This window comes from Corythoichthys intestinalis, chromosome 4, assembly GCF_030265065.1.
Source record: "Corythoichthys intestinalis isolate RoL2023-P3 chromosome 4, ASM3026506v1, whole genome shotgun sequence".
NCBI classification, from domain to species: Eukaryota; Metazoa; Chordata; class Actinopteri; order Syngnathiformes; family Syngnathidae; genus Corythoichthys; species Corythoichthys intestinalis.
In genome coordinates, this window is record NC_080398.1 from 54,182,520 (window position 1) to 54,207,074 (window position 24,555).

At 41.4% G+C, this 24,555-nt stretch overlaps 1 protein-coding gene across 2 annotated transcripts in view; it reads right to left on the reverse strand.

The window, feature by feature from the left end:
- dpys (dihydropyrimidinase) overlaps nucleotides 1-19,213 on the reverse strand; it is a 28,253-nt gene extending 9,040 nt beyond the window's left edge. Inside the window, exons 1-8 of one of the 2 annotated variants that reach the window (XM_057834894.1) lie at nucleotides 19,129-19,213; nucleotides 18,257-18,532; nucleotides 10,156-10,314; nucleotides 8,378-8,557; nucleotides 7,781-7,970; nucleotides 7,427-7,583; nucleotides 6,713-6,854; nucleotides 3,772-3,914 (exon numbers count right to left, since the gene is read on the reverse strand). In XM_057834894.1, the coding sequence (XP_057690877.1) occupies nucleotides 3,772-3,914; nucleotides 6,713-6,854; nucleotides 7,427-7,583; nucleotides 7,781-7,970; nucleotides 8,378-8,557; nucleotides 10,156-10,314; nucleotides 18,257-18,508 (1,223 nt within the window). In that variant the 5' untranslated portion in view covers nucleotides 18,509-18,532; nucleotides 19,129-19,213. The remainder of the gene's footprint in view (nucleotides 1-3,771; nucleotides 3,915-6,712; nucleotides 6,855-7,426; nucleotides 7,584-7,780; nucleotides 7,971-8,377; nucleotides 8,558-10,155; nucleotides 10,315-18,256; nucleotides 18,533-19,128) is intronic. The other variant, XM_057834895.1, reaches the window with a different exon arrangement.
- Nucleotides 19,214-24,555: the final 5,342 nt, after the last annotated feature.

Consider the following 24,555-nt stretch of genomic DNA (forward strand, 5'->3'; position numbering starts at 1 on the left):
TTCCGATGGTTTCAATCATGTGTGGCGGCTACCAGGTGAGGAGTACAAAGATAAGTGTATCGTGCCTACAGTCAGGGGCGGACTGGGACTAAAAAGCAGCCCTGGACTTTGACTCAGCCCAGCCCACAAGAATCTCTATACGAAGGGAAACACAGACCCCCTAGGGGGGTCCGGGGGCATGACCCCCCCCCCCACCCCCCGGGGAGATTTTTTTTTTTTTACATTTTATTGTAATGCATCAATTTTGTGCACTTTGAGAGAAAATGAAGAAAATGTGTCTAGAGTGTGACTGTCTGACTTGGGGCGCTCAAAGTACTGCAAGGCTTAACTGGAGTTGGGTTCATTTTCTGTACTAGCTCTAGGATCAACCTGAATAAACAAATGAAAGAATGTATTTTTCAAAGCAAGTTTTATGTATCCAATTGATTATAATATATCTCTATATATCTCTGTCTATAAAATGATTTAATTGTTTATGCCATAATTCAGTGGTCTCCAAACTATTCCACATAGGGCCGCAGCAGACGCAGGATTTCATTCCAACAAAACAAGACAACACCTATGCACCAATCTGGTGTCTTACAAGTGTAATCAGTTGATTGCAGTCAGGTGCTGCTTTTTTTTGCAGAAACTTCATTGGTTAAACTGTCAGTACTCGATCGGTTGAAACAAAAACCAGGCCCCACAGCGGCCCTTGAGGACCGGTTTGGAGACCCCTGCCATAATTAATCTTGCCATACAAATAATACATTTCAATGAAAATACAATAAACATTTCAAGACAAATCCTGTATACATAACCTTCATTGGAAAGTATTAACCAGAAAACAAAACGATATATAAATGATTAAAAATATATATCATATCAATTTAACTACCTAAACTTTAAAGTAAAACCATTCATTTTATTAATATTTTGTTATATTTCTTCTGAATTATTATTGCTGCTGTGTGTGCATACGTTGTTTTACAGCTAAAATATTTTTTCTTAGGAGAGTGAAAGTAGGACTAGCATACTGTAACTTGACACGATTGCAAACGGACTAGCTGGCACTAACCCTTTAATTGTCATTTATTTCATTTAAAATGTAGCTACCTGGTGGATAACAATTGCCAGTATACAGAGCAAGTGACCCTCTTCATCCCTTTTTACTTGCGCTGCGCTTGTCTGGGGCCCAGGCCATTTGGGGGCCCTAAGCAAAATAATGCAAAAGTGCCCATATTTTTGGCCCACCATTTCGTCACAGTGTACTGTGAAACCCATACATGCAATCCAACCCATGTGTCCATATTTTGTATATTAATCAGATTTTGTTGCACTGCATACTTCAAATTTCAAAGAAGAACTTCAAAGAAGTTAAGGAATAATTATTTTTTTCAAGCTTGTAATCAAGTATCAAAACTCACGAAAGTCAAATAAAGCAAACTGTAGTAAACAAAATAGAATATAAATTAAACAATTGCCAAATTGGGGCCCCCCTAGCGGTCAGGGGCCCTAAGCAGCTGAATAGTCTGCGTATAGGCTGGGCCGGCCCTGCTGGGGAACTTCCACCAGCTTATCATTACACCCTCCCTCTTCTTTTCTCTCTCCCTGCACCGGCTGCACGTCAAAGCGGCTCCCGCTCCCCCTTTCACCATCGCCGGGGGCTGGGCTGCTGTTACCCGACGTGGCCGTTGCAGCCAGACTGCTGCTTGCGAAAATATTTATCAATTTATGACATTTTAATGCTTCGCTCTCCAAATTTTTTCTCACTAACCTTCTCCGCGCCACCCTTCTCTTTTCTGTTTTTGCCACCGCCATCCATTTTGTGCATTAACGCTCGTCGCTATCTTGCTTCCACAAGGAACCAATGAAGGCTACTTTGTGCTTTCTTCGTTCTTCTATCAGACTGGCGATGAACAGCAAAGCGCATTTCTGCCACCTGTTGGATTGGATGCCAACTGTAGATAACTGCAGAGGCTAGGGGGGATAAAAACAGTGATGTATAATGAATGGCGGCCGCCGGCCGTCCAGGGCACCAGCCGTTCTGTGATCCTCCAGAACCCACAGATTACCAGTCCGCCCCTGCCTACAGTCAAGCATGGTGGAGGGAATGACCCCCCCCACCTCTTCAATCTCTGCAGCAATGCTGACAGCACTCCTGTAATGAGTCGCTTGACATTTTGGAGGGAAAATGACAAGCAGTACTCAATTTAGACATTTAGGGATGTACGTAGTTCCCATGCGGTGTACTCACTTTTGTTGCCGGGATTTAGATATTAATGGCTATATTTCGAGTTATTTTGAGGGAAAAAATAAATTAACTCTATTATATAAGCTGCACACAGACTACTTTTCATTGTGTCAAAGTGTCATTTTGTCAGTGTTGTCCCATGAAAAGATATACTTAAATATCTGCAGAAATGCGAGGGGTGTACTCACTTTTGTGATACACTGTATTTTGTCATGTTCTCTTTGTCTCTTGTCAACCATATCCCCTGTGTATTACAAAAAAAGAACAACAAACAAAATCAAAAGACAAATTGCATCGTCAACATCATCCAAGATGCCTATTTATGCGACTTGAGGTCATTGACTGAGCATTGTCTGTGTTATGCAACCGTTTGTAGCCCCTGGCAGCGGATGTTATGGAGTGACACTTGCAATGAGAGCAATTAATTACGCAGTTTTACGGATGAATTAATGGGAGCAGCAATTAAACACAAGAGTCAGTTGTGCTGAAAAAAGCTAATCTATTGATAGAGAAATGACAAGAACGTGATCAAGCTGCAAACCAGTCCACCGTAACTGCTCTAGCATGAACATACAGTATACTTTATATTTACTGTAAGTTACAGTACATTGGGTCAGAATGAGTTCTTCTTCGATTCACATCAGTGCATAGTGAGCTCCCTCAGGGGCTCAGCCCAGATTCTCTTGCAAGCAGAACAGCAGTCTTTTTTTTTTTATTATTACATAAGCATTTGTGCTGTCTGTTTTATCTCGACCTCCTCCATACGAAGACCACTTGTGCTGAGATTTACATTCGTTAAGGAAGAGACACAAGAATTAAAACTGATTTCATTCCGATTAGCTCTTTTCACATAAAGTTGTGATGTCATATCAGATGAATTTTGATAACAACACGTTTGGGACGTAACAAGGTTCGTGGTATTCCTTTAAATCTTATCAAGGAATTATGCACCCCATCGCTGTGATATATTACCATATAAAAAAGGGCAAACTAATTATTTGAGCTTTGAAAGTGTGACTTGAATAAATATGATAATGGGATAAGATCTAATGTAAATGATTCATCAGGCTTAAGATCTTCAACATGACCTACGATTGACATCTCAGGAGGGAGCAGTGTGTTTAATTCATTGGTACATAAGAAAAAAGCAATCTAATATAAATGCCCACAGCTTTTGTGATAAGCGTGTACGTAGTGTCACCCTCTCATTTGTAACTGTGGAAAAATGACGTACTGGAAAAATGACGTACTTCAATATATGCAAACTTTTCATGGACAAAATTAGCTCACCTGCAAGGCATCGTGCAGTGAAGACAAAATAAAAAGTTGGTGCATTGACTGCCTGCAAAATGCATAATGTAAGCTAGATTTTCAAAGCCCAGAATGCTGATGTAGTAGAAATGCCTTTATGAAACATGGAGGTTTAAAAATAGCCTCCTTTTTATTTTGAATATACACAGCCACGCACAAACAAACATTCCATTTTGATTTTCACAGCTTTCTCTTTGAATGCTGAATAGCCCAAGTGGGATTCTTACCTTGTCAACTTGGGATCCCAAATAACCACATCAGCATCTGAATTCTTGGCGATGCGGCCTTTTTGAGGGTAGAAGTTGAATATTTTCGCCGCATTGCTGCTGGTGACAGCTACAAATCGATTCTCATCCATTTTGCCACTGTGCTGGGAAGTTAGAAATGCACAAATAAGCCAGTTTGAGGGAGACAGCACAGTTGATAGCACTGAACACAATTAACAGACAGGAGTCAATTCCAGGCAGTGTGTGATTTGAGAGCAGTGAATCTTTGACTTTAACACTGAAAACACACAGTCAGCTTTTTGTATTGATTTGTTGAGCCCTGTCTACTCTCCTTACAGTTCTTGGAAACAGAGGGACATCAATACCCAGTTGCAATTATATTTATTGTAAGAGTAGTTGAAAAGCTAAAGATGAAATGAATGGTCACAGAAGACCACAATCGTTCCCAAGAGACTTTTTATTTTTCATTCAAGTGGCTCAATGGAAAAAAAAAATTGTAATACAATTGAAGGGGTGGATAATATCCGTCCGGAGTTGCTAAATACTCTGGATGTTGTGGGGCTGTCGTGGCTGAGACACCTCTACAACATCGCGTGGAGATCAGGGACGGTGCCTCTGGATTACCAGACTGAGGTGGTGGTCCCCCTTTTTAAGAAGGGGGACCGAAGGGTGTGTTTGAAATAGGCCTGCACAATATATCATTTGAACATCGCACTGTGTGCATGTGCAAAAGTCCCTTTGCAGGACGCGCAATTGTTTTTTTTTTTATTCTTAATGCAAACTTTTTTTTTTTTTTTTTTTTTTTTCAAAAAAGCAGCAATAGCATACCGTACGAATGCTATTTTTAGACCGCAAGGCTGCGTGACGTCACCATCGTAAACCGGAAGGGGTTCAACATAGAAGCGCGCTCGCATACAACCAATGCATGTTTTCTGCCAGTAATCTTTCAAAAAACAACTTGCAGAGTAAACACTGCTGCTATGGAACTTGTAGAATTGACTCTAGACATTACGACCTTTCACATATGAAGGATTTTTTTTTCATACATTTCCTGAAGACAAAAACTAGAGGGAAAAAATGTGATGTGTGAATGGATCAACTTTTGCGGACGTCCAAAAGACCAGTTTGATGCCAGCAAACGTAGTAAACATTTTGCTGGGGGCTATGGTCCTAGAGATGACAATCTTGATCCAAAGCCTACCCGAAAGAGGCAAGCCATTTTAATATTTTTTTTATTATACTATTAAAGTTTGCCGTGCTGCTTCTGTCTGACAATGAATGACCTGAAAAAATACATATATATATTTATATATCACAACAGTCATGTAGGCCTATTTTTCTAAAATACGGATATTTAAATAAAATTAGCTATCCTATGTCTTTTTGTAGTAAGCCTGTTCCTGCCTACAGGAAGGTTCTAGATTTAACAGCTTTACCTTTTCTGTTGAAAAGAAACAACCTTAGTAAGGGGTAAGTGTAAGTAAATTAATAGAATTAAGATTTGTTAGTGCTGAAAACATTGAAAGTGTTCGTTGGATGTCACTGAATAGCATTTGCGATCGCTACACAAAATAGCAATATAAATTACCCCCAAGAACGGTCAGAGACGTAAAACAACCAGAGGATATTATATATAAAAGAAAGACAGGGGATATGGTGGTAAAGGATAGCTTGCTGAAAAAGGGGAGAATGTCATTGTCAGTGGCGTAAGGCAATGCACACAAGAAAAAGGTGTCGATAAAAAAGCCACCTCTCGATCAGGTCTGCTCTTTTTCCGGTCTTTTTCATCCCTCGACACTCAAGCCATCTCAGGAGTACAGGTTACTAAGCCCCTTGGTATGGGCTGTTCGGTCCCTGTACAACAAAGTTTGGTCCGCATTGCCGGCAGTAAGTCGAATTCGTTCCCAGTGAGGGTTGGACTCCGCCAAGGTTGTCCTTTGTCACAGTTTCTGTTCATAACTTTTATGGACAGAATTTAAGGGGGTCCGGTTTGGTGTCCTCAGCATTATATTGCTGCTTTTTGCAGATGATGTGGTGCTGTTGGCTTCATCAAGCTGCGATCTCTAACTCTCACTGGAGCTAGTACACGCTGGAGAGACTATGTCTATCGGCTGGCCTGGGAACGCCTTGGGATCCTGCCCGAGGAGCTGGTTAAAGCTGCTGGGGAGAGGGAAGTCTGGGCTTCCCTGCTAAAGCTGCTGCCCTCGTGACCCCGGATTGAGCGGTAGAAAGTGGATGGATGGAAATGATTATAATACTAATATTGTAAGTGCTGCAACACGTCATTAAAAAGTTCAAAAGAAAACCTTTTCTTGAAACAAGTACATTACAAAAGTATCAAATAATGTTTTATTAACATTTTGGATGGTTGTGTGCAACATCACATCCATTATACTTTAGGTATGAAAATTATGGACTGCAGAACCTCCTTGTGTTTACATTGTACACGGCCAGAGAAAATAATACGTGTGGGTATGTTACAGGGACTAGGGTTTGGTATCGTTTAGGTATTCTTCTGATACCGGTTACTCCTCGGTACATTGTAAAACGGTTCTGGTGCTTAAACGGTTATTTTACACAAACTTAGTCAAAAATAAATAAATAAATAAAATATATATATATCTTTTCATATACAGTAGCAAACTGGATACAACTAAATATAAATCTTTTGAAATTAGAAATAAAAGTAATAAATAAATCTCTCTAAAATCAAATGTACATCATATATCATTTTTTTGTGCTGATTGACTCTGTAGCTTGTGAATAGTGCCACTGACGTGTGTGCATGTTTGAGGAACAAGACGGCAAAGTAAAACAAAAAAACACAGGCACCAAAACGAGACACCCAAATTATCTATATTTTTTAAGTCTGGTTAACAGTACCAGGAACCAATATCAAATTGATACCGGGATTCGGTACCCAACCCTAATGGGGACCTACCACTCCCTTCTCCCAAATGACGGACATCCTGTCTTCCACGCCATTCACCCCATTCGGGATCTTGGTGAAGTCGTCTTTTCCGAGTGCCTTCTGACAAACTGAGAAGGTACAGTTGTCAGTGCCCGTCACGCTGAGGTCATCACTAGCAAAAACATTAAGGGAACAAATATATTATATTAATGACAAAATAGGTGTATATAATAAGAAGAATATATAAATATGTTGTTCTTTACTGGTCAAATTAAGCCTGCCTTCTTCCTTATCAATAAGGATTTTATTTTATAGGCTACTAGTAAATTGTTGTTCATTATTCCAATCATTTTATCATCAATTTATAATTTTTCCTTAATAAGCTTTCAGAAATTCTGTCATTCCAAGCACATACACGCATTACTGTTCAGTGTTCAAACCTGGAGACCTACAACACTTCTGGACTAAGCTATTTTGTTGTTATGCCAACACAGAGCTTTGAGCGCATCATCCATTAATATATTTGTAAGCGACATGCACTCATTAGGTTTGTGGGTGAAATCTAAGGAACAACTTAGAGTGGTCAGAACTTGAAACGCACTAATAACTATTCGCGCTCACATTCACACCAACACAAAATTCGTAAGATACCAATCAAAAAACTCTCGACTGCGAGGCAGACATTTATCCACTGAGCAGTCCTTTGAGAGCATCCCAGTTGTTCATGTTTTTAGTGCCACTTACTTGGCCAACAGGTCCATGAGGTAACCAGGGGTGCTGGGATCAGGCCTAAGGGGAGGTCCCATGACAAATGAGGCTGCATGGGCCCAGTCCTTGTGCCAATAGTGAGTCCCATCCGTTCCCAGGCCAGCTGCAATGGGCTCCCCAAAGACCACATGCCCTGGTAGAAAATGAATACTTTAACTTCATTGAGTGTTGTAAAATATTTTTTTCATAAGACATCAACTATTACATTAAAGTATTTAAAACGTATTCATGTAATTGGTTTGTTTTTTCATAAGACATCAACTATTACATTAAAGTATTTAAAACGTATTCATGTAATTGTTTTGTAACATTTGCTCAACCCTCACCCACCATTTCTGCGTGCATCGCCGACCACCTTGGCTGCAGATTTGCTCATGACATGTACCACATAGAGAGGGCAATTGACAGCGCTGGCAATGGTGATGGCTCTCTGGGTGGCCTCAGCCTCGACCTCCTCCGGCCTACATAGTTCATGACCTTCAGGTCCAGTGATGCCCATTGACAGCATCTTCTTTGCCCCCTGTTATGTCCCGATGAAGTAGAGAACAACAAAGCAGGATAAAAGTGATGGAGAACAACTGTAGTGAGTGCCATACAATCTATAAGTCACATTTCCCCACTCAAATCTTATGCAACTGAGTTGAAAATATCTTTAAAAAATTGACAATAAAATAAAACTGTGAATGTGTTTCAAACATTGACAACGTGAACTAACTTCCACAAGCCTCATAACGGTAGTTACAGTTTTTTTATGATCTAATGCCCTCTAGTGGTACTTTCCCTACTATGCCATCTGTATAGAATGGACCACAGCATGAATTTAAAGGAATGAATCGATACCTTTCAAAATGTTTGCATGTCACAGACACTTAATCTGAACTCTTTCAGCACGTGAATGTGTGTACATCATGAAATTGTCCCACCAACCTCAGCAATCAGGTCTCCATTCTCTGCATGCACTTGAGCTATTGCACCAATGGCCTTACATTGGGAAAAAGCAGCATAGAGTTCAGAATCCTGCAGCATGTACAAGCCTTTGTAAGCCATAAACATCTTGAAGGAATTGACTCCTCGCTCTTTGGCAATAACCTCCATTTCTTGCTTCACCTAGGAAGATGAAAATAGTAATACTGTCATTGTTATGGTTAAGAGAGAGTACATTTGGAGATCTCCCTGTGGTTTGTGAGTTTTCTACTATCAAACACTCAAGGACCCCCCCCCCCCCCCCACACACACACACACACACACACAATTAAAATAAATATTGTACATGATAAGTAACTCAGTGGTTCACAAACTTTGTTTGCAGATCCCTTTGGAAATGAAATTATTTCAGCCGACATCCAGTTTTTCAATAAATAAGCATACACTTAACTTAAAAACATTATTCTTTAGGAATCAACAATAACATTAACAAGAAACGCATTTTAAAATAATTTTTTCCCCAGAAGAAATCAGTGGGCTTGGGTTGTTCGGGATGTGAAGTTTCCAAATTATTTCTCCACTTGTTCAGCTTCAAGCATTGTGAATTGTGACATTTATTAATACAGGTTGTCCCCTGTTTACAACGGACCCGATTTACTCGATTTCGACTTCACGACGCTGGTGTTTCGGCCGCCATTTTGTCTCAGGTCACCCCCCCCCCCTCCCTTTTTTTGGTCGAGTTATGTTATGTTACAGTTATGTTCAAGTGCTTTTGCAAGTTTAACAATCATTTTTCATCTTATTTATAATCACATCAAATAATGAAGTGTCAAATAGACAAATACAACTGAAATAACAAAAATATTTTTGGGAATATTCCAATTAATGGCCTTTCTGTGATTACCTCATTGACAAAATTATTCAACATCTATCACATCTTGGTTGCAAAAGAAGTGCTGGAAAATTCTGGAGTGGCTATTGCAATCACCAGACTTAAATCCCATTGAAAATCTTTGGTGGTACTTGAAGAAGGCAGTTGTTGTACGCAAGCCCAAAAATGTTCATCAACTAGAGGCCTTTGCCCATGAGGAATGGGCAAAGATACCTTTGGGTTACTGCAAGAAACTTGTGTCAAGCTATGCTTCACGTCTAAAGGATATTATTGCTGCAAAGAATGTTGTACTAGGTATGAAACATGATACATACCTAAGGGTTTGAACAATTTTGTCAATGAAGTAATCACAGAAAGACCATAAATTAAAATATAATATTCCCCAAATATTTTTGTTATTTCAGTTGTATTTGTCAATTTGACATGTCATTATTTCATGTGATTGTAAACAAGATGAAAGATAAATGTCAAACTTGCAAAAACACTTATGTACTGTGGGGGTTGAATAATTTTGAACACAACTGTATCGCCAGTCGCACAATTTTCATTTATTGTTTTACTTTATTTTTAACATGACGTAAAATACATGTTTTTGGGTAGTTTTTTTTTTTTTTTTTTTTTTTTTTAATGAATGAAGAGGGTGTGTTGAGGTACTTAAAGGGTAATTCCGATTTACACGGAAATCCGGGTTACATTGCCAGTGCAGGAACGGAATTCGTTCGTAAACTGGGGACTACCTGCATTTCAGTGGTGTTGGTTTAATGTTTTCCATTTTGGGATCAAGTTACTCAGTGTATCTATTTTACTATTTACCGTGTAAAAATAAGAAAACAATTCATTACAGCATAATGATGATGATAGATGAGACAGAAATGGGGAATCTATTAACCTGGTCACTCCACCATGTGACAGCCATATGCAGTGAGTAGTCAGAGCACACTTTGCTGTCTGCCGCCTTGCGCCAAGTGTTGTAGGCCTCCACAAGAGACTTGCCTTTTTGGGGGATGACAAAGTCCACAATCATTGTGGTCCCTCCTGCTAAGGCAGCCTGGTAAAATATACATTACAAAGTGGAATGTTGAAAATTAACTAGTGAAAAGCTGTCTTGTATGAGGTTGCCTGACTAACGTTTAAAATAAGTCTTGTTTTTTCTGTTCATGTCAACAGCAATAACTAAACACTCATATTTGGTTTTGTGGAAGTACTGTGCATATTCTGGTCAGGGGATCAGTCATGCCATCACTCTGAAAGACTGAGGTCCAATTCATAGAGGTAAGTACTGTATATAAGTTAAGGCTGCCATGATTAAGGGCACTTTTACATTAGACCAAGAAGACCAGGGTCCAGTTGGAGAGCTACCGCAAAACAACACTTGCAAATGACTTGTTGAAAAGGGTAAGTATTCACACTGCGCCAACCGAACATTCTGAGTAGCATCACGTGGATGAAAGGCACACTCAAAGATTGGGCAAATTTAGTCGAGGAAATACCTCCCTTGGAGCTAGGTGTTACACTGCATGTAATGTAGCATAAGCGCACCCTGCGAGGCGAAGCAGGGTGGGCTTAAAGTGGACCGAGACCCACGATTTTTGAGCAGACCTGAGTTCGTTTGTTTGGTCCAAACTAAAGTTCGGATGCGCGTTCACAATTACAAAACAAAGCGGACTTGCTGAAAATAACAACTACGGTCTGTTTAAAAAGGACCAGTGCTAGTGTGAACACGCCCTATTAAAAAAATCTGGAGGAACCATTATCAACTGAACTGATAGCATATTTGATAATCGATTAGTAATCCTTTACAGATATTGTTTAAGCCTCCAAACGAAAAATATTCCCTGATTTCTGTAGTCCTAAATGAAATCAGACTGATTATCTTTGTAATCTTTGTGTTGTCTTTTGTGATAAAAAAAAAATATATATATTTTCAAACATCAAATTTTCATTTAGAACACAGTTACATGGTTTCATAATATTTCATATCCCAACTTTTCTTTGATTTTAATGCACATTTACAGTTACAATGTTATGTCCAGAGAAATATTACAGCAAATACCATATGATTTGTACATGAGCCGATGAGTCGACTACAGTAATCAAAAATATAGTGGTTATTAGTCAAAACAATCACTTGTGTGTAAGTAGGTAAGTAAATAGTCTTTCAGAACACACTCAGTACAGTTGTTACTGAATGCAGTCAAGCATGCATATAGTGTAAAATCGCAACATTTTACAGATTATGCAATAAAAATCCTACTCAAACAAATTTAAAAAGTAAAATCAAACAAACTAGTCTTACAGGAACTCCTTCTTAAACAAACAGCGTTCTGCTATTTTTATTAGTCCAGTGTTTAATAGATGTTCAATAATTTTGGTGACGAACACTAAAATCGAGCTGGTGTTCTGACGAAAAGCGCTACCGAGCATGCGCACAACAACCACGCCCCTCCATTTAATAGTGCCTTTTGTCCACTAAACTCGGTAAGCAATTTTGTATATGCACGAAAAACTACAATACTGTAGAATATTGATGATATTGCGAGATAATAGCATTAGGATGTTAACGTTGTGTGATAAGCAGTAGACATGTGGGTCGCCTGGGTTTTAATAGAGTTTATTGTTCAAGAAAGAATATTGACATTATAGCAGGAGTATCTCAATATTTAATATTATAATATATCTGAACAGACATGTCAAAATGTAAAATTGATTTGTTCAACATTAAGCTGCTATAACAGCGGGGATACTACTTCGACAAGAGATACCCATTCATCAGAACACCGGCATTACACAGTAAAACAACTGCGACAATACAAATGAAGACCACCGAGGTAAAAAAACAAAACAAAACAAAAAAACAGTACTGACCAAACGTCCTCTTTTGCCCGGACAAGTCCACTTTTCATGTCCTCTCTGTAACGTCCGGCTTTTATAAATTCATGAAAATGTCCGGTTTTCATGATTTTTCACGGGACCAATTTCGAGACAATCCCTCCGGCCACTGGGGGGAAGCACCTGCCTGCGTTGACATGGCTCCTACTAGTAGGGGGAGAAGGAGTAGTTTTTCTTCTTGATTTTGTTGGCAGTTTACCCCTTGTATCATGGTGCATTACCGCCATCTACTGGGATGACGGTTTGGCTGTGGTGGTCCTTGCCCACACTCCCCTCTGCTGGCTTTTATTGTTATGACACTTCCTGTTTTGATGTTTTAACCTGGCTCACCTGGGAGTGCACCTGCAGCTCATCATTGATCAACACTGCTTATAACGAGCGGCCCGGGCAGCAAGCAGGTGCCAGATGATTCTTCCAGTCACCATTGGTACATCGGCCAACTCAAGTCTGTGGTTTTTTGACTCTTGTTTTTGAAAGCTTCATTGATTCTGTCTTTTGCCTTCAGGACACTCACCCAGCCAGGCCTCCTGAAAGAACAACGCCACCTGCCACAGCCATACACTTGATCATCAACCCTGCCAGACACTCCACACCTTCCATGTCTTTAATAAATACCACTTCACTCTACTTCAGCTTCCGGGTCGCACTTTGGTCCACATCGGGTTCGCCTAGCCAGCCGCCACATAATCATCTGGCCATACAAAATGGACCAAGCGACAGCCGATGGCTTTCAGGAGGCCCTCGAACACCAAGGGCACATGCTGGGTAATCATGAATAGGTGCTACGTAGCTTTGCAGAGACGCTGCGGACCATTTCTATGGACCTGCAGCTGGTCAAGACGCAACTCTCACAGCCTCCCAGGGCCGGACCTAATGTGCCCGTGAGTAGATTTAATGATGGGCCATCACCCCCGCTTCGGCCGGACGTATTTATACCTACTCCTGAGTGTTATACTTGGGAGTTAGGTTCATGTAGTCGTTTTTTGCTTAATTACAACCTAGTGTTTGATTTACAGCCTTCTAGTTATGCCTCTGATGCTGCTAAGGTTGCTTTTTGTATTAACCTGCTGAGAGGGAAGGCTGGTCAATGGGTAAACGCACTTTGGGAGAGGAATTCTCCGGTGCTGAGCTCTTTCGATGCATTTTCTGGAGAACTACACAAGGTATTTGACCACCCTGTTCGTGGGAGAGAAGCCAGAAACCACCTGTTTTCCCTCCAGCAGGGTTCCAAATCAGTGGCTGACTTCTCTATTGCTTTTCGTATTCTGGCCGCAGAAAGTGGCTGGGGTGAGCTGGCTTTGATATCTGTCTTTTTGCGTAATTTGGCAGATGAAATAAAGGATGAACTGGCCACATGGGATGAGCCTTCCACTCTGGAGGAGCTAATTTCCTTAGCAATAAAGATAGATAATCGCATTAGAGAACGTAAGAGGGAGAAAGCTGTTAAGTCACGTCTGTTTCCGCAACTCCTGTCACCCTCGGCCGATAACATCAAACCATCCCCTAGTGACACTCAGCGACAGACGTCCCCTCTTCAGTTGGAAGAACCCATGAAACTTGGGCAAATCGGACACTCTGCAATCACCTGCCCTGCACAGCCAAAAGACCGGGCTCACCGGATAAGACGGAGCACCCTGGTGAGCCAAACCTCCTCCGACTCCTGCTCTCAGTCGCGACTCGTACTCCCTGCTAGCATCTCTCATGGTCTAGACGCAAGGCCACTTCAGGTAGTTATTGATTCTGGTGCTGATGACAGTTTTATGGATGAAGGTTTTGTGAATCAAGCTAAAATCCCTCTCGAACCCCTCAAGGCCCCCAAAGTAGTAGAAGCAGTGGATGGTAGAAAACTGTTTTCAGTAACTCACCGCACCATTCATCTCATGCTCAAAGTCTTAGGAAATCATCACGAATTAATGCAATTGTTTATTATCTCCTCTCCAGTAGCACATGTCATTCTTGGTCTTCCCTGGCTCAAACTTCACAACCCTAACATTAACTGGACAGCGAGGAAGATTGTGGGGTGGAGCAATCGCTGCCACCTGGAATGCCTTGGCTCAGCACACGCACTTGGGAGAGCGGCCAAAGAGCCGGCCCATCCTCCAGAGCCTCCTGACCTCTCCAATGTGCCCCTGGAGTACCATGACTTGGCAACAGTGTTCAGCGAGGACCTCGCCCACACTCTGCCTCCCCATCGCCCCTATGATTGTGCCATTAACCTCCTACCGGGGGCTCCCCTTCCGACAAGCAGACTCTACAACATATCCGGTCCTGAGAGAATGGCTATGGAAGACTACATCAGAGACTCCTTGGCTTCTGGTATCATCCGTCCCTCCTCCTCCTCTGTCGGCGCAGGCTTCTTCTTCGTGGGCAAGAAGGATGGCGGCCTGAGGCCATGCATTGATTACCACAGCCTAAACCAGATAAAAATAAAAGATAAGTACCCTTTGCCTCTAATTGACCCTTCTTTTGAGCCCTTCAGTCACGCCAGGTTGTTCACAAAGCTGGATCTCCGAACCGCATATCATCTCGTCCGAATCCGTGAGGGGGACAAGTGGAAGATGGCATTCAACACTCCCCTTGGTCATTTTGAATATTTAGTAATGCCCTTTGGTCTCACAAATGCTCCTGCTGTTTTCCAACGACTCATGAATGATATCTTTCGTGATATTCTTAACCGTTTTGTATTTATCTACCTAGATGACATACTTGTGTTTTCGCGATCCTTAGAGGAGCATCGGCATCATGTCAGGATGGTCTTGCAGCGGCTCCTGGAGAACAGGCTTTTTGTTAAACCAGTAAAATGTCAATTCCATTTGTCCTCGGTGAGCTTTTTGGGTTACATAATTGCCCAGGGGCAACTCAAACCAGACCCAATAAAGATCAAGGCAGTCGTTGATTGGCCTACCCCCAATAGCCGTAAGGAGCTTCAGAGATTCTTGGGCTTCGCAAATTTCTATCGTCGCTTCATCCGGGGCTACAGCAAAGTGGCTCTCCCACTGACTCAACTCACCTCCACCAAACACCCCTTTGCCTGGTCTGAAGCTGCTGGTAAGGCGTTTTCTCAGCTATAGTCACTCTTCACCTCTGCCCCTATCCTCAAGCACCCCGACACCTCACGCCAATTTGTGGTGGACGTGGATGCGTCGGACGCCGGAGTTGGGGCCAGCTTGTCCCAGCGAGATCCAACCACCCAGAAGCTGCATCCATGTGCCTTTTTCTCCCGGCGGCTCAGCCCTGCTGAGAGGAACTATGATGTGGGAAACCGGGAACTGCTGGCGGTTGTTCTGGCCCTGCAGGAATGGCGTCACTGGCTGGAAGGTGCTAAGGTCCCATTCCTTATCTGGACAGATCACAAAAACCTCTCCTACATCCAATCTGCACAATGACTCAACCCCCGACAAGCCCCCTGGTCACTGTTCCTTGCCAGGTTTAATTTTTCATTGTCATACCGCCCCGGTTCACGCAATGGCAAGGCTGATGTACTTTCACGGCTGCATTCACCACGTCCAAGCTCAGGAGACCCCGAACCCATTCTTCCCTCGTCCTGCGTGGTCGGCGCTGCAAGATGGGAGATTACATCATTGGTCAGGGAAGCTCAGAAGGCTGATCCCGATCCAGGAAACGGGCCCCCGAATCGCTTATTTGTCCCTTCTGTTGCACGATCTCAAGTCCTGGAATGGGGCCATTCGTCCATGCTAACCTGCCACCCTGGTGTCCATAGGACCCTCAGTTTCCTTCGCCAATCATTCTGGTGGCCAGGCATGGCCAAAGATGCCCGTGACTTTGTCAAAGCCTGCACAATCTGTGCTCGAGAGAAGGCCTCCCATCAGCCACCTGCTGGTCTGTTAAGCCCCCTCCCTGTTCCCAGTAGACCATGGTCCCACATTGCTGTTGATTTTGTAACCGGTCTGCCTCCCTCTGAAGGTAACACAGTTATCCTTACCATTATCGATCATTTTTCCAAGTCTGTTCACTATGTTCCCCTTCCCAAACTACCCTCTGCTCTTGAAACCGCCAATCTCTTGGTCAAGCATGTTTTCAGGCTTCATGGCCTCCCTTTAGACATCGTTTCAGACCGTGGTCCCCAGTTCTCCTCGGTGGTGTGGAAAGAGTTCTGCAAGGCAGTGGGGGCGACAGCCAGTCTCTCTTCAGGATACCATCCCCAGACCAACGGCCAGACGGAAAGGGCCAACCAGGACCTAGAAGCTGCTCTGCGTTGTGTCACCGCCCATCATCCAGTCTCCTGGAGCACTTTCCTTCCATGGGTTGAGTATGCCCATAATTCGCTCATCTGCTCTGCCACTGGTATGTCCCCTTTCATGGCGTGTAATGGATTTGAGCCTCCGTTGTTCCCGGAGCAGGAAAAGGAAATAGCTGTTCCTGCTGTGAAGGACCATGTCGGCAGGATTAAAGAAATCTGGAAGACTGTAAGGGCTGCCCTCGCTCGCACTGCCGAGAAAAACAAGAGACTGGCTGATCTCCATCGTTCGCCAGCTCTGGAGTACAAGGTGGGACAGGAGGTCTGGTTGTCCGCCCGGGACCTCCCCCTGCAGGTGGAGTCGCGCAAACTTGCCCCCCGCTTCGTGGGCCCTTACAAGATAACAAAGATCAACAACCCATCTGCTGTTCGGTTGGACCTCCCGACATCCATGAATGTCCACCCCACCTTTCACGTTTCCCTTCTCAAGCCTATTAGCTCTAGTGACCTGCGTCCTCCTGCCGTTGCACCTCCCCCGCCCCTTCTCATTGATGGCCACCCAGCGTTTGCATTCTCCAAGATTCTGGATGTCCATCCTCGGGGCCGTGGGTTCCAGTTTCTGGTGGACTGGGTGGGCTATGGCCCTGAGGAGCGGTCGTGGATCTCCCGCAGTCTAATTCTGGACTCGTCCCTCTTGCGGGATTTCTACGCTGCCAACCCTGGGAAGCCGGGCAGGCTGCCCGGTGGCGTCCGTTGAGAGGGGGGTACTGTGGTGGTCCTTGCCCACACTCCCCTCTGCTGGCTTTTATTGTTATGACACTTCCTGTTTTGATGTTCTAACCAGGCTCACCTGGGAGTGCACCTGCAGCTCATCATTGATCAACACTGCTTATAACGAGCGGCCCGGGCAGCAAGCAGGTGCCAGATGATTCTTCCAGTCACCATTGGTACATCGGCCAACTCAAGTCTGTGGTTTTTTGACTCTTGTTTTTGAAAGCTTCATTGATTCTGTCTTTTGCCTTCAGGACACTCACCCAGCCAGGCCTCCTGAAAGAACAACGCCGCCTGCCACAGCCGTACCCTTGATCATCAACCCTGCCAGCCACTCCACACCTTGCATGTCTTTAATAAATACAACTTCACTCTACTTCAGCTTCCGGGTCGCACTTTGGTCCACATCAGCTTCGCCTAGCCAGCCGCCACATTGGCAAGAGATCAGGCTGTTACAGACTACAATAACGAGTAGTTCAAAGAGACGTTTATGCTGTTGTGATTTATAAAAATGTTTAGTTGGCACACAGCATACTGTGTGTGTGTGTATATTCACTGGATTACAATTCTATGGGTCTGTATTACATTATTTTTTTTATCATTATTTAATTTCAGGTTTTTATTGTTTGATTATTTTTTAGAACGAACAAAGCCCGTTGAGTAACCTGCAACCTGTTTGGTTAAAAAATATTATAATATATAGTATATAATATATACTACAGTATATGGCAATATATTTTTTTCTATAAAACTAAAATTTTCTATCCAGACGGAGGAGACACATTTTAAATATATTAAAGTGATATAGGCATCTTTGAGTGAACTTCGAGTAAAATTCAAGTATCTCGAGGCTGGGCGGAGTGTCCTCATTTTTGGAAATCAAAATATGGTTACCTAAGTACAGCATGACAGTGCAAAGATGACAGACAAACTTAGTGATGGAATTTTTAACTACAATATGTAGAATCTATTATTCTTTTGTACAGATAAGTGATAATTGCAAAGTAAACATTCAGTTTTGTCACCATGAGAACATTTCCTGCATGCTTGGAAATACTGTACTTTCTTTAGTACTGCTTAAGGACAATGTACTGTCAGAAAACTATCAGATTAGAATATGTAATGATTTTACCTGTGTTCCAATATGGAAGTCATCCACAGACCTGGTGCCCATGAACGCCAGCTCCATGTGTGTATGCGGGTCAATGCCACCTGGTATCACCAGTTTACCACTAGCGTCAATGACTCTCACTCCATCTGGAACATGAAGATTCAGCCCAACGTCTGCTATTTTCCCATTTTCTATATAAACGTCACTGATCACAGAGACATCTTCATTCACGACTTTGCCTCCCTTTATCAGGATTCCATGGGGTTCCGCCATCCTTGCTGTGCAAACGATGAATGTCTGTACAAGAATGTGGCGAGACAGTTTACAAAGTGGACATACGCAATAGCTTTTAATAAGTAACAGCTTAGGGTCTGTTCCAAAGTTCACAGTAACAGAACCCCAGCAAAGAAGCCTGTAGTTATACACCTCCTGAGGCCATGAACTCGACAAACTGTCTCATTTGGCACACTTTGTTTGACTTGACAAAGCCCACAAGCAACATTCAGTAGTCCTCAAATGTTATAAATAAAATGTGCCACTAGAGGGAACCAAATATCCGTTCCAATAAAGTGCTTGGTTTTGACGTTTTTGGAAGCACACAAATGCTACGTAATAATTGTGCAAAATAGTGAATATTTTGTGAAATTGTGGATAGCTTGCAAAATGTCACTGCAAGGAAAATGGTGAAAATTGTGTCAAAGTGCTATGCTTCAAACGCAAGCATTGTTCATGTGACAGACAGCTGTTGACAGAAGTGCAGCGTCTGCAAAACATTGTGCGAACAACACGAGCTTAGTTTAAACTTTTGAACCCTGACAAACTGTGGCATACAATGCAAATCATCATAAAAAAGAAAAACGAACCATTAAAAAAGTTAGTTATGAAACGTATACCTGCAGCAGATCGTGCTTCAAATAGATATTGTACTATTTCCAATAGTGTCTTGCTGGGAGACAGCAGTAGGCGGTTTACTCTTTTTCCTGACAAAAACACACAACTAAAAGTCCGACCTTCAAAATAAAATTTGTGCTGGGCATATAGTTATTTTGTTGTTTTTCATTTGCTTGTCTTATAATTACAACAAAGATATGTTTTATTCTAAATATTTGCTCAAAGTATGAATGTATATACGTCATCACAGGGTTGTAAAATGACTTTTGGCATTTTGTTAACATTCTCGCCAGCAAAAGATTGCTCTCACAGGGTTAGGGCTGGTAGAACAAGAAAATAAATTCTGTTGTAACGACTGACGACTTGGCCGGGGGGGTGGGGGTGGGTTTGCACACCTCACCCACACGCACGCACGCACGCACGCACGCACGCAAACCCACACAAAGTAACAGTGTTTTTGTGTGCCCACTGGATGGCGCACTGACGATTTAATCTATACTCCAGACACTGAACAGTGGGAAGGCTTGTTCAGCAGTTTAACAAACCTACTTATTATAAAATGCTGTGTCACTATTAAAATGGGAATAATATAATTATCTGAATTTTAAAAAATACTGAATATTATTATTTATTTATTTATTTATTATTTGTTTATTTGATAGGGACAGTGCACATTAATGAACATCCATTTAGACACATGGAGTAACATTACTCATTGAAAAAAAAGACAATTTGGAAATACCACATCCATCTGCCATCATCACGACAGGGGAGGACAACATGAAGGCAGATGTGGAACCAAGCTCATGCCACCACAAAGACCGGGTGTTTTTGTAGCCATGTTGCCGCTGTGTTATGGAAGGTATGTTCTTCCTATACCTGCAATTTCGTGTGTCTGGTAATAAAAAAAAAAATACTAAAGCTAAAATCTTGCGCATGAAACGACTTATTGTGACATTGTTATTACGATGATCATTGTAATTATGATGATCTTTAATATTATTTACTAATACTACAACTACTGTATCTGCTGCTAGCCTGTTGCTAATCAGTAGTGTTGGATGGCTCAATTATGTAAATGTAAATATATAAAGGCAAGTGTTTTTTGTTCATGTGTTTACAGGTGGAAAACGCTGTTAGGCAAGGGAAGATAGTTGATGTGCATCATGACAACACTTACTGTGCGTTGATGGACATATATCGAGCGTCGTTGTACCCGGGGGCGGCCGAGAGGGTGGGGCTGGAGGCGTTTGCTGGCCTCGCGACGGACTGTCAGCTCGAGCCCGCGATCCAACTACGAGCTTTTTAACTGCAGCAACTTTAAGATACGGTATTGGTGCTGGAATTACCGAGGACAGCGGGAGAAAGCCCGTCTGGAGGCCATAATCTCGGGTGAAAGTTTAGCGAGGCTCCGGAGCTCTGCTGTCTGATATCACATTCTCATATGCTATTTTTCCAATAATTTTATAAATTGTGATTTATTGACCTGTTTTGCACATGCACCAATCATTTTAAATAAAACAAGAAATGGAATCATCTTGTCCAAATGTTTTATTGCTATCAATATTTGCAATAAAAAAGAATGACGTACTATTTTTGTTTACATGTACATACCTTGTAGTATTTCCTTGTAACAACAACATTTGTGTCTTCTGCATTTGGCAAATGCAATATAATTTGTAATTGTACCTCATTTTGGTCACTCAAGTGGCCGGCGTATCAATCTATACGTCATGTCAACACAAGCTGACAGGTTATTAAAATTTTGTCCACGAATGATCAACGAAGTGATAAGAACAATCATACAATATAATCTACGCCTCATCTACAGTGTGCTGAATCCATTTTTGGAGATTCCGTAGGTTCCTCTGGCTTGATTTTGCAGTTTTAACTTTGTCAACACACTGTTTACTTCAACCGCAATTCATGTTGTTCTTTCTAAACCGGAAGTTCGGAGCAGACATTTTCCAAGATGCCGCCGCCCATATGTCACTCAGGAAACTTGTCTATAGGAAAAATGCTAAATTACATCCGCAGTCCCTTGGCAGGAAACGGAAAAGAAATTACAACAAGACATAAGAAAGAACAAGAGGTTACAATAAAACACTGCAAATAAATTACTAAGAAGTTAAAAGTTGGTGGTTGCAGGACTGGTTTACTTTCAATCAATGTTGAGATGAGTTTTGAAGGTTTGGAATAAAGGACGCTCCCTGATGGCGAGTGGTAGACTGTTCCAGATCTTACTAGCCTTAACAGAGATAGAGTTTTGACCAAAGGCTGTTTTTATGAGTGGGACCTCACAGACCCTGGTCCTGAGACTGCTGTGAGTCCTTTAAAAAAAAAAAAAAAAAAAAAAAAAAAGTCCAACATGGGAGGTCAGGCTAACTATTCCACTATATAAGTGTAATACCACTTACCAACGTTAATGTATTTTTTAAAAATGTATTGGACTCCTGGATTGTGAAAACTGACACTGTAACTTATGTCTAAAAATGTAATTAGCACTTTCACAGAACCTGTTGCAAATCACAAAACTTCATTTGGGCCATTAAAGACATGAATTAAGAGTTTGAAAAATATTTCTTTAGATGAAATTGGTTTCTTTAAAATAGATAATAAAAAGAATTGTAACCTTTTGAAGGGCAATAACGGTGAATTATGTGTCACTCATTCAGTTATCAAGAAGAATTTCATTCACCAATTTGTCATCCTAAAAAGACTACACCCGGATCATTATCCAAAGTTTATCCAAAGGTCTCAGGATTTGGCAAATTTTGTTTATTGCATTTTATGCAATTTTATAGTTAGATATTATAGAATTTTTTTAAATAAGTACATTTTTTATAGTACCATTTTTGTTTGGGTTTTTTGTAATTCCCTCCAATTCAAACTTTTTTTTAATAGAAATTCCTAAACAAATGTGTTTGTGTATCACGTCCAAATTGTTTTCAATGCTAGAAACAGCATGTAAATTTTTGCTGCTGCATTTCATATATCTGCTCTGAACTAACAAGTAGCATTATGAATCACTCATTTTAACTGTGGATTTATCAAATATTGTTACTTAGATCCATCATTAACTGTACACTTTCCTAGATTCAAATGATTCAATATCACTTACAAAATGTGAAGACTCTTCAAAATGCCATAACAGAAAATTGTCTATAAAATGCTTTCCCCAACTCCATCTCAGAAAATAAACCTTATTTCCATATCTAAAAACACCATGTCCATATTTTAACACCATGTTCAAATTTGACAAAGTGTGCAGGTCTACAGGACGGTGAGTGATTTTCCTTTTTTTTTTTTTTTTTTTTTTTTTTTTTACGAATATTGGAGAGATTGATCCACCTTCTTGGCACTGACTTTGATGATTTTGGTATCTGCAGGCAGCACACAGTGTTTCTCCAATTTGCTATCACTTAATCCAGCCAAATGGGGAACGGTTCAATCAGATTTTTACTGCAAGCAGTTCAAGTTATCATTTTTGGCACACAAACAATCATTTGCTTTAAGAAATGCCTTTCACATTCATGTGGGTGTCATTGCCATATTAAGCAGCTTTTCATTCCTTCAATCTGTCCCCCAATCCAATTGTCGCCTAATAAATCCCCAGGATGTGCAGTTTGACTACAAATTTTTACATCTGACATTCCGCACACACGACTCCCGGTATTTTGTGACTTTGCTCATCACAATGTCATCAATTTTTCACATGATAGTGTAACAAAAACCATTTAATTGTGCTTAATCAACTTGGTCTTGCATATCTGTAAAACCCAATAAAATCTCTTATCACTGACCACTTAGTGCTTCATATTTATACTTCATACTAGTGAGAAAATCATGTTTAGATTAGGAGGGCTTGAACAGTACACTAATTATTTCTGTTATTTTTGTTTGTTGTTGTGTCATACACAGTGTTGTTAATAAAGGCATTAGAATAGCGTTTCTAACGGCGTTATTTTTTTCGGCCGTGAGTGATTTAATGAATTACTTTTCTGATCTTTGCAATGCCTTTACCGTTACTGAAGATGTGAAGAGCCACGTTACTACAATTTGGTTGAATGAAGAGTGAGCTATCTGATTTTGTCACAGCTGCCTGGGAGAGAGCAGAGCGTGAAAGGGGAAGAGGGAACGGGGTGGTGATGCCGTTGAAAACGTGATGATGATTGGGCGAGGTGGCTCAGAGCGTTAGCATAGCATTCACATTCTCGTTAGCATTAGCAATTAGTGTGGCGAACGTCATCTGACACTCTCGGGAATTTTTTTTTTACATGGAGTTCGTGGTGTCTAGGTGGGTTCATTTAATTGAAAATAATGGACTGTTTTCCTGCTGAGTGTGCATTATCATCACCAAGTTGGTGTTGTCCTTGTAAACGCTACAATATGTGCTCGCCTGTCAATTTTCGTTTTTAATTGTTGGAAACCTTTATTATATTTATGGACTAAAACTTCTTAATTTTGCAGATGAAAACATTTTGATTATGCGTCGACCAAAGATGAACACATTTTGAAATGACTAAAATATGACTGCTAAGTATTTTCGTACAAAAGACCAAGACGAAAGTTAGGAGGGATGCCAAAACAACACTGATGGCGAGAGACATCCAATCCATTTGAAGGTGGAAGGATGGCAGCGAAACTTTAGATGAATTGGACTTCTACTAGTTACAAACTAAATTCACAGAAGAATGAAAAGAGCAACATAAATGGACATCTGTCATTGTCAATGGCACTGAAAGAGTTAATATTTCGTCCATTATGGGGTCAATTTTTTGGTTTTATTACCAAAAATAGTCACTTGCCCTAAGCTTTTCTAGAATGACGTATCCATGAACCTTGTGTAATGTTTTTTAATCAAAACAACGAGAACAAAGACAGGAGAGGCACAAGATTCAGAGCCTTACTTGCATATTGAAATATATATATGGTGGAAAACACCCAGGTGACTTGAAGTCTAAGACCCCCAATTTGGCCAAATTTCAAAATTGTTCAATATGCATGCGTGATACATCATTGGAAAGCATAAAATCTCAGTTTTCTGGAGGAAGAATAATTTTGAACAGGAGGGCAACCCCTGATCTAACCCCCCTAACCCTAACCCTAAAAAAATAAATAATTAATTAAACCCCTAAATGCTAACTGGAGGTGGAAGCAAGAGAGAGCATAATTAAAGACACCATGATTATAATGAAATATTATCACGTACTTATCTTGTTTTGATCCAAAACTCCGTGTATCATGTCCAGGGGCGGACTGGTAATCTGTGGGTTCTGGAGGATCACAGAACGGCCGGTGCCCTGGACGGCCGGCGGCCGCCATTCATTATACATCACTGTTTTTATCCCCTCTAGCCTCTCATTATCTACAGTTCGCATCCAATCCGACAGGTGGCAGCAATGCGCTTGGCTGTTCATCGCCAGTCT